Below are 13,928 nucleotides of genomic sequence, written 5' to 3'. Positions count from 1 at the left end.
TGCACCAATCCGCCTGTCGATCTCCCGCTCCATTTTTCCCTCATTCGTGAACAAGACCCCGAGATACTTAAACTCCTCCACTTGGGGCAGGACATCTTCCCCGACCCGGAGAAGGCACTCTACCCTTTTCCGGCTCAAGACCATGGCCTCGTATTTGGAGGCACTGATCCTCATCCCAGCCGCTTCGCACTCGGCTGCGAACTGCTCCAGCGAAAGCTGTAGATCACCGCCCGATGAAGCCAATAGGACCTAGCTAAATATAACTACATTTAGCTGTTTTTTGGTTGTTTCCAAATAACCTAAAACTGGAGTGTTTTGTTGTTTGTTTTTAGACTGCTGTGTGTGGTGCTGTACATTTTGGGCCAGACATTTTCTATGTAAATTCATATATGACCAAAGGACTACTGGCCATTGTTCTTGATGTCTTTAGTCACAGTATACTGGGACTGTGTTGGTTCAGATCTGATCACCCTGAATATCAGTGTTATCTCACATACATCTGATCTGCTGCTGTCACATTAACAAATGCACTGCAATGCGTTTACAGGGTTCGGATTAGAAGAATCCTTAAGACTACCTGTCTTCATCGTCATCATCAGTAACAGTAACTATCCAAACTTTTCCTTCCTCCAAAACTTATTTTCTCACTGTGTGCTCAGTTTACAAGAGTAAGTAGGTGCAGCTCCTTGTTCTTCCTCCTCCTCAAATCTAACACTATGGCTTCTTTTCTGACAGCCTGGCAGATAAATGATGCAGATGGAAAATTAGCTACTTTTTAGCTATATTTTCAGTTGCACACAATTGTCGCTTAACGTGTATCAGTATGATTTACATGTGGGCCACTCTGTCTCTCTGCTGTGCACACCTCACTCCTTTCCTTTCCTGCTACTAAAAGCTTCATGCAGTCGGACCGGGAGTGCAGGCTGGACTGGTGCGAGGCACAAAGGTACATCATCAGTTAGCATTTATCATTTTTATCACTGGGTGGCAAATTATTATAGTCAAGACATTTTTTTAAGATATATTGTAAACAATAAAATATTGCCCATCTCTAACACTAAATAGTATTGTACTAAGCATGACATCATTAGCCTAAAATCAGTCTGGGTCTCCAGAAAAAGATCAAATATATTTTACAGAAAGGAACATAAAGACAATTATGTAACCAAGCCACTACATTAATCATCAGTTATAACAGAAAATGACAACGCTACTAAAGACAAATGCACTGGAATCAGCACAAAGAAAAACAAATTCAAATCCAGGTTCAGTTCTTTGTGCTCCATACAGCTGCAGCCCAGTATAGCAACACAACACCTCAGAGAGAAATCTGAGCTGACATCATCTTAAAACTGTGACTGAAGGGCTGAATGATAAACTAAATACAAAAAACAGAATTTGCTTTAGGGTTCTTGAATGAAAACTAATTTCTGCTTCATGACGAGAAAAAAACCCACCTCATGCAGCAGCTTCTCTAGTTTCTCCTGCAGCTCCACAAAGTACCTGGAGGTGACCAGGCCATTCTGGGACTTATCCAGGCAGTCCCTGGCGAGCTCCACCAACTGATGTTGAATAAATCCCAGCACTCCATCAGCCAGGGGGAGAGCTGTGTCTGGAGAATACTCGGAAATAATATCAAGCAGCCGCCCCTCCATCTGGGCTGTTGCCTGGGAAACAAAAGTGAACGAAGAATTGATCATTTCTAAGAATTTTGATGATGACTGGAAACATTTAACTTTGTCAGAAGCATTCAAATGTTCTCCCTTAGAAACACAACATTAACACGTGTCTCCAGGTGATTTTTACTCCTGATGCTTCATGAGCTGGAACGGAAAGCTGATTAAAAAAAAAATGGGGAAAAATGTTGAGCAGCAACTTCACCTTAGGAAAGCGTTCTTTGTAGACATGATTCATCATCACAATCTCATTGTCAAACGAGCCGCACGTTCGCCCAGGGCTAGACAAAGACAAGCACACACACACAAACAAATTCAAATAAATACTGTAAAAAGTGGTTTTCTTCACAAATGAAGTGAATACATCATAGAGGCAACTTTTGGAATAACAAAACAAAAACATATCACAGGAAGGAAAGAGGCTCAATGAAATTAAAGGCCTAGTATTTCATAAAGCAATGCATATCACCCGCCACCTTTCATATCAGAGTTTTAAACAAAGATCATCTTATGTTAAAAAAATTAAGGAGTTTCTGTCATTTCAGTCAAACCTTGAAAAAAATGCCAGGCTGTAATGATTTTTTCAAGGCACAGTCATAGTATGTGTTGGGTATAACGTTCAGTTACTACAACATCAAATTTTACCTCAATTTCTCTGAAACTGCCTGAGTTATTGCATTTTTATTGGCTAATGTCAATGAGCTGTGGCAGCCATCTTAAATTCGGTTGTCTCCAAAGGTTAATTAGTTGCAAATGTACATCCAATGAGTACTTTCTGAAAGTTTTATTAAAATTCCTGTATTTGTTCATTAGACATTTTAAGAATAGACACGCACACACACTGTCTTTGCCTTTCAGCGGCGGGCAATAAAATAAACATCTGTTTTCATGCACTGGACTATTTCTGGGTAACACAAAAACAGTTGCACAAGTAGCGTGGTTTTATTTGAGGCCACAATAAAATGCTGACCCCCTTTCACTGTTTCGGGGTAGGGGTGCTCTACACACACTTTGCAGTAATTTGAAAAACAAACTTCTTGACATTTTCTGGCTGTAGGTAATATTTGAAGTGTTTTGTAATGAACCACTCACACTAAAGGTTCAGCATTTTCTACTTTTCTCCCTTGGGAGTTGAAGAAGACAACAATGGAATGGCTTTCTATGTGTGTTTGTATCTGTCTGTGCCTGTGGATATGTGTCTGTCTGTCAGAAGAAAAAACAACCAGAACTTAATGCTGCCAACACCCTTCACAGCCCTCCTTTAAATTTTTCTGTCAAATTAAAACCTCCCAACCACTAGATCTATTTAGAGGGATTATGTCAGGACTGCTCAGCGAGTCAGTAATGTTATTATAATCCACAAATAGCACAGAGGCTTTTTACAGAGCCATAAAGAAGAAGAAGAAGAAAAAAATTCCTACCATAATGAACTTTAAAGCCAGTGTTTCACTGTCTGTAATCACACAGGCAAGTTCAGAAGCAGCCAGTGTGAGGTGACGAAGATTTAGATGGTTTGGACCGGTCATATGCAAATTGGTGGGTTGGTGGTTCAATCCCTAAGCCACTAAACCTTGTGTTGGTTTGTTGTGTAAAGTGCTCTGAGTAATCAAGACCAGAAAAACACTAAGCAACTAGAGAAATTGCATTTTCTCTGAAAAATTGTGTGAATGCTGCCTCCTGAATGAATGCTGAAATTTGTTGAAGAAGCTAAAACTGATTGTTTGGCTTCTTTTAGTTTCAACCAAAGGCTGAAATGAGCAAACATGAGCAAAACCGCTAAGACAAATTTAAAGCAAAAATTAGCAAAAACCTAACTAAAATTTGTTTTAAAAAAATAGAAAGAAAAAAGATGCTAATATTAGCAAAATTGTAGCTGACTGTAGCAACAGCTGCTTAATGTAATATCAGCAAAATAATATCTAAAACTTGTGAAATTGTTTATAAAAGCCAAAAGGAACAATAGTAACTAAAAGCAGCCAAACAGTAGCTAAACACTAAGAGTTGCAAATCAGTAGCTAAAAGTTAAAAGTAGTACAAGAAGACAAAAATAGAAAAAGCATGCTGAAGCAGATTTCAAAGAAAATGTTTATGAAGCAATTGAGAAGATCTTAGCATATTTCGAGGGAGAATTTCATTTTAATTACATTTAATTTTAAAAAGTATTAGTAACAAAAACCAAAAGTCAAAGAGTCCTGATTGAGCTGACTGAATAAATACTGTATATATGAATAGTTAAAGCAACAAAAAATATGCAGAAGTAGTTTGATTGCAAAACACGAACAAAAGAAACTATAAGCCTGAAAATATTGTGAATGATGACTCTGCAGTCAACTCAGGGAAAAACAGCCGCTGGCTACAACTTCAAATTGGACTTGCTATTTAAACAATCTTTATGTGTTGCTACTGACATTTTTTGTGAAGGCTAAAAATGAGACAGTGAAAAAGAGCCAATCAGATCTAATTTAGTTGTGTGGATAAGCGTGATGTGTTGGGCAAATATCCAATCAGAACTCTGAACTAAAGACAATCAAATCTGATCTATTCCCTGAAATACTGTGAACCTGCTTCTGTGCACACTCCCATTAAAATTACAAACAACCGTAGAGGGAGAAAAAGGAGACGCAGTCACGCTTTACATTTGTGGTCAAGAAAACCACGATGCTGTGTAAACCGTGTGGGGCAACAGTTACCTGTAAAAAAGCAAACGTGAAAAGACATTTGGACGTGAAATCACCTCAAAGGAAAGCTGCTAAACTAAGTTACCCGTACATCCTGAGCTGCCAGTGTGTGTTTACAACCACTGTGCTAAGTTAAGAAATAAATGACCCCTGTTGTGATTTAACTAGGCTTTTGACAAAGGTTTTAAGAAATGTAGTTGTTAGTATATTGTGTCCAGTAAACTCAAAGCTTTTTTCCTTTCTCTCCCACAGGAGGCTTTAAATGACTAGAGCGGATCATTGAATTCACAGAACACTAGAACATCCATGCAGATTATTTCAGCCTTTCCTATGAATTTAAAGACAACGCTGACTCTAAACAGCAACAGATCTAGGCCGTAGGAGAACAGACTACACAGAATAACTCATCAAAATTTATGCTATTATGTTACACTGCTAACAAAAGTCTTGACAGGACTGCTCTACCACTACTGTATGGTTGAATGTTTGAGAATTTTAATTTCTGATATGAATGCTAAATTAATCTTCTTAAATGTAGTTATTCATTCTTTATTACAAATATTGTGATTAATATTAGTTATAGTAGTACTTGTATTATTGGTAGTTTCTTTTTTCAGTGTTTAATCAATTACATTGTGTTAATTATGTTAACATGGGGCAGCTGTGGATCATTAGTTAGAGCAGTTGTCCTCCAACAAGAGTCACAGAATCAATTCCACCAGTAAGTCACGTGTTGAAGTGTCCCTAGGCAAGACACTGAACCCCTTACTGCCTCCGATGTGTGCCACCATCAGTGTATGAATGGGGTTTAAAGCACTGATTAGACTCTATAAAATGATTTATTCAGATTACATGTAGTAGAGTGCTGTATGAATGTGTGTGTGGATGGGTAAATCAGAACCAATTGTGTTGTAAAGCACTTTGAGTGGCCCGGTTGGTTAGAACTGTGCTAGAACGGTGGTATACAAGTACCATTTAATTCCTATGAATAAAACCTTTCTTACTCAGTTACAGCAGACTTAATGTCCATCAGGTATAAAAAAACTAGGTCAGATAATAAAATCATATTTGTTAAACATAAAATTTAAATTTGTGCCTTGCACATTCAAATCTTGCCTATAAGTATTTAATCTAGGTGTAAATATTGATTTCAAAAGTTACTAGGAAACTAGTAACCCTTACAGTTTATATTTTAGTCAATTCAAGCTAAAATACATTTTCAAACTATGACTAAGGCTAAATTAAAATTGTTTTAAAATGAACACTGTTGTGCTGTTTATATTGCATAAACCACAATCAATAAAAAATACAAATGAAACACTGGCAGCAGCACAAGCAAAGAAAAGTTTTAGCAACACATCAACTTGATGTAAACAGAAATGTGAACAGACCATGTCATATTTGTACATACAGACATGGCCAAATTTGTTTGTACTTTGTTGGTAAAGAAAAAAAAAACTGGTCATTGAACTACCTTCAAGGAGACTGTCCTTTGGACAGATGAGACAAACCTGGAGCTTTTTAGCAACAAGTCCCATCAGCTCTATGTTCAGAGAGCCAAACATGAAACATCCAAAGAAAAGAACCTGTACCTACAGAGAAACAAACACGGAGGAGGCTTGGTTCTGTTCTGGGGCTGCTTGGCTGCATCTGACACAGGGTCTCCTGAATGTGTTCAGGGTCCAATGAAATCTCAAGATATTCTGGAGCTAAATGTGCTGCTCAGTGTCAGAAAGCTTGGTCTCAGTCACAGATCATGGGTCTTCCAACAGGATAGGGACCCAAAACACAAAACTAAAAACACCAAGAATGTCTCAGAACCAAACATTGGACTGTTCTGAGGTGTCCTTCTGAGCCCTGATCTAAATCCTGTTGAACATCTGTGGAAGGAGCTGAAACCTTCAAACCTGAGACAGATGGAGCAGTTTGTTCAGGAGGAGTGGACCAAAATACCTGTGGACAGGTGAAGACGTCTCAGAGAGAGGGACAGAAATCACCTGACTGCAGTGATTGTCTAAGAATATTGGGCAACAAAATATTAAGTTGAGAGTACCATCCTTTTTGTCGAGGCGAGTTTAATTAGGTTGTTTTGTTTTTTTTTATATTTCTGTCGAAACAATAATTAAAAGCATTGACTGATTTTCACTGTTTGATTCTTTAGAAACTTCTGTCAGTTTCAAGTTCCAGTGGTCTTTGTGTTTTTTTATTTCTTTAACAAAAATGTACAAACATATGTGACCGTGTCTGTAAATATGCACGTGGGGCTGTAAGGAAATACTTACTTCACTCAATGATTTGTAAATCACTTTTTAAACTTTCATGTAATATGATTTTCCTCTGAAATTTTAGCTGGTATTTATTATTAGTATATATTTATTAGTTGCACTGTATTATTTAAGTCAAGAGTAGCATTCTCCTAATGTCTGTAACAAACAGCTATTCTATTAATGAAATCCTTCATACCTGAGACTACGTGAACGAACCCTGACAGGGTGCACTGAGTGGGCTCCTTCATCATCTGCAACAGTCTCTGTGTTCCGGAAATGTTTGAAGAGGAGATGAAGATCATCTTGAGTGGGCTGGGAGGGCAACTGGTGCAACAGCTCATGGGAAGATGATGACTGAAGAAAGGCAAAAATAAAGAGACATGTTAAAAGACAGTTACCAGTGAGAAAAGAAACAGGGAGAGAACATTTTTTTTCAGTTTCAGTTTTTTGTAAGAACATATAAGAGCAATTGTTCGGATTCACCTCTGTTTCCTTAAACCTTTGATTTTTGGAGCCTGGAATTCTTGTAATTGTTTAAAAGAGTGATTGTGGTTTACAAGGATATCTGAAAACATTTTTTTTTTTCCTTTTTCCACTTTTTTACTTGCCCGTACTTGTACCTGACCATTTTCAACAAAGAATTTTACAGAGCCACTGGACACCAACCTTTAAATTGTTAATGAATAAAAACTAGTAACTAAACACAAAGGAAGAAACAATGTTATTTCTACTCAAAAGAAAACTTAAAACACATCTTATAGCACATTGTTCTCAGCTGAGTGTAAAGCAGCTGGGATGAGAGTCAGCTTCTTATGTTTCTTTGGCTGGTCAGGGGTGAGTCTCTGCCTCAAGTGGAGGAGTTCAAGTATTTTCTCTGCAGTAATGAGAGCAGTCTGTTGTGGTGAAGAAGCTGAGTAAAGCTCTCAATTTACTGGTCCGTCTACATTACAACTCTTACCTCCAGTCATGAGGTTTGGATCATGACTAAAACAATGAGAACCCGAGTACAAGTGGCTAAAAAGAACTTCCTCTGTAGAACATTTGGACTCAGCCTTGGTGAGGAGATCAGAGTAGAGATGCTCTTTCACATTAAAAGGAGTCAGCTAAGGTGGTTCAGGCATATGATTAGGATGCTTCCTGGACACCTCCCACTGGGAGAAGACCCTGGGGCAGACCCAGTACTCGTTGGAGGGATTGTGTATCTTCTCTGGCCTGGGAACACCTTGGGATCCCCCCATAAGTAAGTGGAAAGTATTGCTGAGGAGAGGGATGCCTGGGTTTCCCTCCTTGAACTCTTGTCTTCATGACCCAATCATTCATTCATTCATGGACGCATGCATCCATGGATGGATGGGTGGATGATATTGCTAAGAGCAGCTTGTTGCAAAAATTTTTTTTTTTTTTATTTTCCTAAATGACACCAGCAAAAAAGCCAAAAGTTTCACAATTTGACACGAATACATTTGTATTTTTTCTCAAATATGGTAATTCCTAAAGAGTTATCGATAACTCTTTGGGCAGCATTCAGTTTCTATGCACCACAAATTTGGAACAAACTTCCAGAAAACTGTAAAACAGCTGAAACACTGGGTGCCTTTAAATCTCAACTTAAACCCACCTGTTTAGAGTTGCTTATGGCTAAATTAGGGTTAGAGTGCAGGTTTTTGTCTCTTTCTTACCGTTTATTCAATGTCACATGCTGTTTTTATTTTGTTTTTTAATAATGTAAAGCACCTTGAAATGCCTTGCTGCTGAAATGTGCTTTACAAATAAAATTTGATTGATTGATTGATTGATCGATCAAAAAGGAAACAATCCAATGAACACTTAAAAATTTGAGAAAACTGCACAAGTGAGGGAGAACAACCAATTGACCTAAAAACTTTGTTGTAACAGATGAGCAGGATCTGAATGTCCATCCATTCATCCATCTTCTTTACCCCCTTGTTTCTGTTCAGGGTTGTAGGGAACTGGTGCCCATCTCCAGCAGTCACACAAAAGGCAGACACCCTGGACAGGCTGCAAGTCTGCCGCAGGGACAGATGGACATGAATTAGAGACAACCATTCACTCACATTCAAACCTAGTGACAATTTTGAGTAGCCAATGAACCTAACAATGATGTTTTGGGTGTGTAGGAGGAAACAAGAGCACCTGGAGAAAACCCACATGTGCTGGGGAGAACATGTAAACTCCACACAGAAAGGCCCCTGTCAGGTTGTGAACCTACAACATTCTTGCTTAAAGTCAACAGTGCTAACCAACTGTGCCACTGTGCAGCCCAGTATCTGGAAGAGATGTTCCTAATGCCAAAAAAATGTAACCAAACAAAGGAATGACACAGACACCTAAGACATGAATCATCTGCTGTAATCTACTGTATGCCAAGTTTACAACATTCAGTAAATGAACAGAGCTGAAAAGGCAGCCAATTTCCAATTAAAATTATTTAAAAGATTTTTTACAAAGACTGATGAATTACTGCTCAAAATTACTTTAAAACATCTGACCTGTTGAAAAGTTATTGGGGTAGGGGAGTTTCAAGTCTTTTGCACAGTACTGGACAAGAGGATGATCACAACTTTGCAATATAACAGGAGGCTTCCACTGATTATTATACTACATGTATTTCACTTATCCTGTTAAAGAGAATTATGATCCAACATAAATCTGAATTAAAATTAAAACTAAAATCTACAGAGAACATCCGAAGGAAGTAACAAATTTTGCCCTACTTCTAAACAAACTCAACAGTTAGCAGCCTGTCAAAGTTGAGCTGGATATATTCCTTCCTGCTGCAGCATGTCCCTCATGCATGTTTTTGTTGCTCTTTCCAAGCTAAAATGTGTGACACAGTCTGGAATATAAGAGAACTCTCATCTAACTGGAATCTCATGTTTCAGAGGCAGATGGGCCAAAAAATGTAAATAAAAAAACTGGAGGAAAAGGCAGCAGCCTAACAGAAAAAGAGAAAATACAAAGAACAACAGAAATTGCATTTCCTGCGAAAATGCAGGGTGAATGCTTTGTTGCTGAATGATTTGGCTGAAAGCTGCTGAAGAAGTGCTGAACTGTTTAGTTGAATCTGAACAGCTAAAGTTTTATCCATCAGTAGTTGAAAGATTTTTGAAGTTTAATGAAAAAGCAGAAAGTGAAAAGTAGAAGCTGATTTGAAGAGAAGGTTTGCAGAAGGCAGAAGAACAGACGCTGAAAGACGTAGAAGTTAGATTTTTAAAAAAAGCTGAAATGAGCTGAAAGAAGCTGAAATGACAAAAAAGAAAAAAGCTGACAATAGCCTGAAAAAACATTGACCTTAAATACTGTAGAGCTGATCCTTGACCTATGAAGTGTCCCTAGGAGTGATCCCTGACCCATGGGGGTTCTAGCTGTGAAGGTTGACCTTCCTACAGTACACGGTTACTGAGTTAGAGCATGCACAATTCTGGTCTGATTTTAGACCCCATTAGCTTTGGCAGCCATCTTATTTTTAAAAAATTTGCATTCAGCAAGTGATGGAGCTCTTTCTCAGCTGCTGCTGCTGCTAAATTAGCATTAGAAAGTTATAATTAACTAAAACTATATCTTAATTAGCATTACCATACTTAAATTAGCTGAAAGTATCGTTGAATTAGCATTAGCATAGTTGCACTAGCTGAAACTATAGCTAAATTAGCATTAGCAGAAGTAATGGGCCTTTTTCATGGCAACCGGAAGTAGCGTCTCCTGGTGCTGGGACACTTCCTGTTTTTGCAAGTCTATTCAAGTACACAAAGCAAAATGTCTGTCTTTTCAATATTGTTGCTTAATTTGCCAAAATTGTCTTTTGCTGAGGTGGAGGAAATCCAGCAGCAAATTCACGATCCAATAAACTGGAGAAAGGATCTAAGTTCTTCCATGAAGAATATATCCACAGCTATCAAGGTAAGAAAAGACGTAGCTTAGCGAGCTAGCCGAGAGCTACAAAATATGAAGTACATAAACATCGTTGTAAGGACCTTTATTTAGTGTGCTAAATTATTTGGAATATTTCAGACAGACATGGTATAAACTTTTAAATGATATTTTAACATTCTGATATGTGTTTGCCATTACGATTTGTAAAAGAAAACATACTACATGTTAGTTATGAGATGCTAGATCAAAAAGAAAAGGCCAGACGGATCTGAAAACTCGTTAAATATAGCGACAAGGTTGCCAAGTTGGCCCCTATTGTGCTCTGGCCCGTGCGGTAAACACTGTACTGCACATTGGTTCCTGTTCAAAAAAAGGGCGTGTGCTTGTGTATTTTTTTAGCGTGAGAAATACAAAAAGTGGCGTGTGAGCGGGTGTGCTTCACGAAATGCGCGTCTCACGGTCAATGCGTAAAACTTGAGAGCCCTGCTTTTATTCATAGACTAATTAAAGATTGTGACTGATGATAAGTCTTTAAAGTTCACAACGACACAAATAAAGCCGCAGAGAGAAGTAGCAGCGGTGTTAGCCGACATCAATCTGGTGTTACACTGGCTGATGCAGCTGCTGTGATCCACTTGTCAAGCCGTAGGTTTCTGGTTTTAAAATATTTTGGGTTTTTTTTTTGGTTTGTGTTCCTATGCTTTGGCAATGCTGTTCCACAGTAATGTCAACAAAGCATCTTGTCCAGAAAAGAGTTAATGGGCGTCTGGATGCTGGACGCTTTCAGGGAAAGTCCGAAAACAGAATATTCCTCTTGTAAATGTTTAACCACTGCGATAACAATGCGCTCACGGTGTATCCTTCAGAGAAATTAACCCATGTAAGAGAAATAAATAATTCCAAGGGTAATATCACTAAAGAGAGCATTCTTTTCTCAAAGTTAACAAAGTAACTGCCATGTGGGAGAAATTATAAAAACGACATCCTGATGTCCCGTTCTCCTGAAGGCAGCACGGAGCTGCGCCGAAAAGAAACACCATTGATACAGCTGTAGTTCTGTGCCAGTTTTAATGTTTTAGGCCACAATATTTTTGCAAGTAGTTCAAAGTTTAAACTGATATTGTTGTAAATCTTTGGTGTAAACTTTACCTTCAAACAAACGCCCCCCAAAAGAATATCAACGCCCCCTTTTGGAAGATATTGCTGCCAGCGCCCCCTGTCATCTTCTCAACGCCCCCGTTGAGAAACGCTATGCTAGATGATGCTTGATGTTCAAATTTTGCTTTACTTCTTCATGCCTATAGTGTCAAATATTGTCAAGGGACAGGTAGTTGTCAGAGCTAGATGCTTCAGGTCCATGAAGAGAAATGATGAAGCACACAGACTGCAGGTTTGAAACAGTCAGAAAGCCGGTTGGCTCATGTTCATTAGTTCGAGTTCTTGTTCATTTATGACATTTGAAGAACTTTCATGTATGATGGACAATTTCTGTTCTACATCTTCCTGTTCAGTGGTTACTATTTGTCTTCTGTTGGGGTTGCAGCATAGTCTGTTTTGTTCTGCTGCTGTTGCAGCTCATCTTCAAACTAGAATCTATGATTTGTTTAAAGCAAAATATGTTATAACAAATATTAATTTATGTATATGTACTAAAAATAATTATCTATTTTAGATCTCACTGGGTGTTGACAAAGAAAAGGCTGACTTGTTGGCTTATTCATGTAGTTGTGCAGCTGGTAAAGGTTTTTGCAATCATGTAGTTGCACTTTTTTACCAGACTGCACACTACTCCCCGCTCCAGCTTCCAGCTGTTCCTCCTGCACTGGCCTGCACGAGTGATGTACAAAGATGGTACAGACCAAGCTAAATATCTGAAACAGCCGAAATTGCACCGATACCAAAAGTTATAGCTAGAATGGCGTTAATGAGCTGAACGTCTTGATATATGAATGGTTGAAATAGCTGAAAAATTGCGGAACGTGTTAGATGCAGAAAAACGCACGGAATAGGGAAAGAATATTAATAGATAAGAATGAGAAACAGGAAAACAATAAACATAAAACAACAGAGCAAAGATGAGAGAAAATATACAGAGCAGAATGAGGAAAGAGGGACAACACCCCTCCCAAAAGAAACTAAAGATGTGTCAAATCTGAGCAAGAGCTGCATAAAGACCTCTCTGATAACAAGTCTGAAAGGGGCATTGTGTGGGGAGCAGTGACCTCACCATCTCCAACCAATGTGCTTGGCCATACAAAATTAAGGCTGTGACACTGAAGCCAAGTATTGTGTTATTACTCCAGTTTCAGTAAAGTCCTCTGGGGCACAATCTCAAGACAATAGTTATACACACCATCAACAAAACAACTAATGGGTGGAGCTGTGCAGCACACTTTTCTGCTTCCATTAGACTCTTCCTGAAAGGAAAAATTGAGTTGCTTCAGCTCAAAACACTTCTATCTGAAGTTCTAACGATATCTAAAAATGATGGTAAACCAGCTTTGCTTTTATTGAAAATTTGAAGCTTATTGTTAACTTAGGGCAGAAAATGGTACTTTTCTTTATTTTATTTTATTTTTTAGAAAGAATGTATTAGTTTTCAGCTACAAGTAAAACCTCTTTACTGTTAAAATAATTCCAGTAAATATCAGGAAATGAGGCATATGAGGAATTTTCACCACTTCCTCTGAAATCTGAAAATGAGACATGTGGATGTATTATGTTCTGCTCTGGCTGTCTGAGTCACTAAACGATACAAGCAACAATTTCCTGTCATCTTCAGCAAGCTACCAAGCTATTGTGAAGTTGTTAGATATGCTGAGTCTTTCCAGTGTAAAATAAACCTATTTATGTTAACATTATAGCATTGAGTAACAGAAAAAACTTCAGACTGCAGTTACCTTCATCTCTGTCTCTCGATTTCTTATCCAGCTCTTATCTCTCGTTGTCTTTGTCTCATATACATACACACACCAGCGATTCCCCTAGCATTATCCAAGGGGGGGCGCCCTGCACCCCAATGGCACCGCCTGCTCCCCCATGAAGGTCATGGCATGTAATAAATTAATAAATGTCGTATGTGTTTGCACATTACCAATTCGCTGAGGCCAGAGCAGACGCCAAAGCCAATACATCAACACCCAACCAACTAGTGCTGGGCGATATGGAAAAAATCCTATATCATGATATGGATAATTTTATATCACGATAACTATATATCACGATATGCTCCAATTACGTACGTTGTCAGTTATTCTCTGAAAAATATGAAAAAATAATCTAATTTCTAACTTTTTTCAAGCTTTATTTCGAAGTGACATTTAACTGAACTTTCACAAATGAGATCTGCTGCATTTTAGTGCAGCAATATATATGTACCTGTTAGACGTAACAGAATCAAATGACAACAGACT

At 38.2% G+C, this 13,928-nt stretch overlaps 1 protein-coding gene across 2 annotated transcripts in view; it reads right to left on the bottom strand.

Annotated features, from left to right (window-relative positions):
* The window catches only part of mast3a (microtubule associated serine/threonine kinase 3a), an 81,677-nt gene that overhangs the window by 28,934 nt on the left and 38,815 nt on the right, over nt 1–13,928 (bottom strand). For both annotated transcript variants that reach the window (XM_017431351.3, XM_017431350.3), the window contains 3 exons: nt 6,818–6,975; nt 1,882–1,957; nt 1,458–1,667 (listed from right to left, as the gene is read on the bottom strand). In XM_017431351.3, the coding sequence (XP_017286840.1) occupies nt 1,458–1,667; nt 1,882–1,957; nt 6,818–6,975 (444 nt within the window). The remainder of the gene's footprint in view (nt 1–1,457; nt 1,668–1,881; nt 1,958–6,817; nt 6,976–13,928) is intronic.

The sequence above is a fragment of the Kryptolebias marmoratus genome, linkage group LG20 (assembly GCF_001649575.2).
Source record: "Kryptolebias marmoratus isolate JLee-2015 linkage group LG20, ASM164957v2, whole genome shotgun sequence".
NCBI lineage: Eukaryota > Metazoa > Chordata > Actinopteri > Cyprinodontiformes > Rivulidae > Kryptolebias > Kryptolebias marmoratus.
The sequence above is the reverse complement of the archived record's forward strand: the minus strand, read 5'-3'. Positions and strand labels throughout refer to the sequence as shown.